General features: G+C 40.7%; 1 protein-coding gene across 1 annotated transcript; it reads left to right on the top strand.

Moving 5' to 3' along the window:
- Positions 1 to 1,943: 1,943 nt before the first annotated feature.
- On the top strand, positions 1,944 to 2,891 carry LOC144227759 (olfactory receptor 56A3-like). The gene has a single exon (XM_077759499.1). It carries the CDS (start codon positions 1,944 to 1,946, stop codon positions 2,889 to 2,891), a length of 948 nt encoding a protein of 315 aa, XP_077615625.1.
- Positions 2,892 to 3,441: the final 550 nt, after the last annotated feature.

Genomic DNA, 3,441 nt, shown 5'->3' with positions numbered 1-3,441 from the left:
TTATTGTAGGATTTTTTTTTTTACCTCAATACCTAGGGTTTCTTGTCTCACAGCTTCGAAGAATAAAGAGGTGGACACAAAATGAGCAGTAGGCAAAACTTTATTAGAGTAGTATAAGAAAGTAGGAATAGTATGAAAGCTCTCTTTACAGAGGGGGCATTTGAAAATGAGTACCCGAGACTATAGGCAAAGGTCTGTTTTATAAGGTTTTGGTCACCATCCTTCCTCCCTTCCCCAAGCCTTCTTGTTTCTTCTCAGGTCCTTCCCTTATTGGCTAGGTAACTCTAAATGTCTACTCATTCCTTTTTGATTGGCTCATTTCTATTGTATAAGGGATGCTCTATGGCCATACCATTCCTTGTGGGTCATATGTTTTTGGTCAGATCTTTTGTCAAATTCCTGAGGGTGACCTGATAGAGAATAGGTGGCATCTGTTACATTCCTAAAAGGAAACTTACACCTGAGGGGGTTTACTGTGGTCAGACGCTCCCAGCATTGTTCCAGAATATGTGTTTCTCCCTCATCCTGGGGACTCAGGTCTCATCTTTCCCTCTCTGCCTATTTTATCCTATCTTTCTCTATCATAATTTTATTAAAGCACTGGGAGAAGACCCTTGGGCACTGGGGTTGTAAAAAGTGACCAGTTATATACCATGGAGTTGGGGGAGGTAAAGGCAAAATGGGTCCTCCTAAATGACTTTCATATGGTAAAGAGGACTCCTAAAATACCTGAGGCCTTGCTATTATTGTCAAGCTAAGGTTGTTTTCTCTCTGGTAAGACATTAACATTAAGTCAGTAGAGAGTTACAGGAGAAATGCTACACTGTGTATTTGCCTCAAGTATTTGTCAATGAGCTGCAAGTTATAAAGAATTTAACTATATACATTTCCTCCTTTTCTTTGTTCCCCAAATCATTATAGAGGGAGGGTGATGTTGGGGCTACAGGAAACTGAACCTATAGGTGTCTGGAGATTAGGTGGTTGATAAGATTGCCTTTTGCTTATTATTTACTAAGACTTATGTAAACTGATGGAGACATATCCTGCATGACTGTGGTCTCCATCAGTTAACCATTTGTTTTTTCCTTTCATTTGTTCTTGGGCAGCCAGGAGTGCCTGACTAATGTCCCACATATGCCACCCCCCACTAGGGGGAACGCTGTTAACTTGGCTTTGCCCTCAGCTTGCCTAATGCTCCCTCATCATAAAGATATGAAAACATTGTCGAGATCTGGGTCAGGATGTAATAAAACATCCTACCTTGCTACTCTACATCCACTCCAAGCTATTGCTCTTCCATCAGATTCTATTGTCAAAACTATTCATGGTATCACGGGTGAAATTTGTGTTTTCTTTTTTATAGGATTGATGGGGCAAACAAATTATCATATAATTATTCATGAGATCCAGAGGAGTCCTAGAAATTACTCTAATCCAACCCACTGTATTAAGCTGGAAGATTAGTGTAATACAGTAATGAGTGGATACAGTTGTGAGATTTAATTTCCCTTGTTGGTAATGTGATATTATAACATATATCATAGGGTGTTGAATAATTCAATGGGATGAAGCCCTAGGCTACTTGAGCACAGTTAGAGAAAATGGTAAAAGTTCCTAAATTAATATGCAATTTATCTTATATAGTGAACCTCAAGAGTAATAAATAGGAAGTACTTAAACTCCCAATGAAAAAGTGTTTCTGAACCCACAAAGTAATGGTTTAACAGAGGCCTTGGGGCATGTAGACAGATAGGAATGGCCCTGGAGCACAGCACAAAGGATAAACGTATGAATTCACATGACTCTGGATGATCAGCTAGGACTCTTGAGTTTCACCTAAGTAAAGCAAATTGTTCTAAATTCATGTGTCATAAGTCAGTATCTAATTTTTACCCTAATTTTACAGATAACTAAAAGAAAGCTGTAGAAATATATGACAAAATATGACAGCACACCAAAATGGCACCATCTTTATTGAGGTTCCAGACTTCCTCCTAAATTGTTTTGTCAGGTCCCCTAGCTGGCAGCTCTGGTTGTCCCTGCCCCTCAGCCTTCTCTTCCTTCTGGCCATGGGAGCCAATAGTGTTCTCCTGATCACCATCTGGCTGGAGGCCTCTCTACATGAGCCCATGTACTACCTGCTCAGTATCCTCTCCCTGCTGGACATTGTTGTCTGTCTCACTGTCATTCCCAAGGTCCTGGCCATCTTCTGGTTTGACCTCAAGTCCATCAGTTTCTATGCCTGCTTCCTCCAGATGTTCATCATGAATTGGTTCTTTGCCATGGAATCCTGCACATTCATGGTCATGGCCTATGACCGATATGTAGCCATCTGCCACCCACTGAGGTACCCATCCATCATCACTGACCAATTTGTAGCCAAGGCTGCCATTTTTATTTTGGCCAGGAATAGTATTATTACAATGCCTATCCCCATTCTGTCTTCCCAATTCCATTATTGTGGGACAAATGTCATTGACAATTGTATCTGTGCCAATATGGCTGTCTCCAGGCTCTCTTGTAATGATGTCACTATTAGTCGCATCTACCAGTTTGTTGGAGGCTGGACACTGCTAGGATCCGACCTCATTCTTATCTTCGTCTCCTACACCCTCATACTGCGAGCTGTGCTCAGACTCAAGGCAGAAGGTGCTATGGCCAAGGCTCTGAGCACATGTGGCTCCCACTTCATCCTTATCCTCTTCTTCAGCACCATCCTTCTAGTCTTCGTGCTCACTCATGTGGTGAAGAAGAAGGTCTCCACTGATGTGCCAGTCTTGCTCAATGTCCTTCACCATGTCATCTTCTCAGCCCTCAACCCCATTGTGTATGGAGTGCGAACCCAGGAGATCAAGCAAGGGATCCAGAGATTACTGAAGAAAATGTGCTAATTAGGACAAGATCTCTGCACTCCTAATATAGGATGAGTTTGAATCAATAATGGGTGAGTGGGCTGAAATTCATAGCTATTGGCTATTGTGTCTTTTTAAATAAAACATAAGTTTCATTGAATGTTTCCCTTTCTCTCACTTCTCCTTTAACAATATCTTTGACCCCTTTACCTTTTTCCCATGCATCTTATCCTATTTTGACAAAATACTGGGATTTCTTAGACAGGTACCTTCGTGAGAATTTTATTCCTGAATATACAGCTATTAATAATGCCAGGCCTTTGTATTCTTGAATATACAACTCTGGATATTTTTGGGTAGAGTTGTGTAATATGTAACTTGTTTTTAATCTCATTTTTATAGAAGGGAGCATTTTGGAAACAAGCAGATAGGTGTGAAATTTCAGTACTGAATGTTGGGAGGTTGCTTGTGGTCTATAATTTGGTCTGAAATTGGGTGGTCTTTTGAAATGTACATTGCAAGAGGACTGGGATTTTGCATGGACTTCTCATTGTGCAACAATTAGCAATGAATTTGATTGGATTTAATG

This window comes from Crocuta crocuta, unplaced genomic scaffold (assembly GCF_008692635.1).
Source record: "Crocuta crocuta isolate KB4526 unplaced genomic scaffold, BGI_CrCroc_1.0 scaffold43, whole genome shotgun sequence".
In the NCBI taxonomy this organism is placed as follows: domain Eukaryota; kingdom Metazoa; phylum Chordata; class Mammalia; order Carnivora; family Hyaenidae; genus Crocuta; species Crocuta crocuta.
Note: the sequence above shows the minus strand (reverse complement) of the source record. Positions and strands in the feature narration are given on the sequence as shown.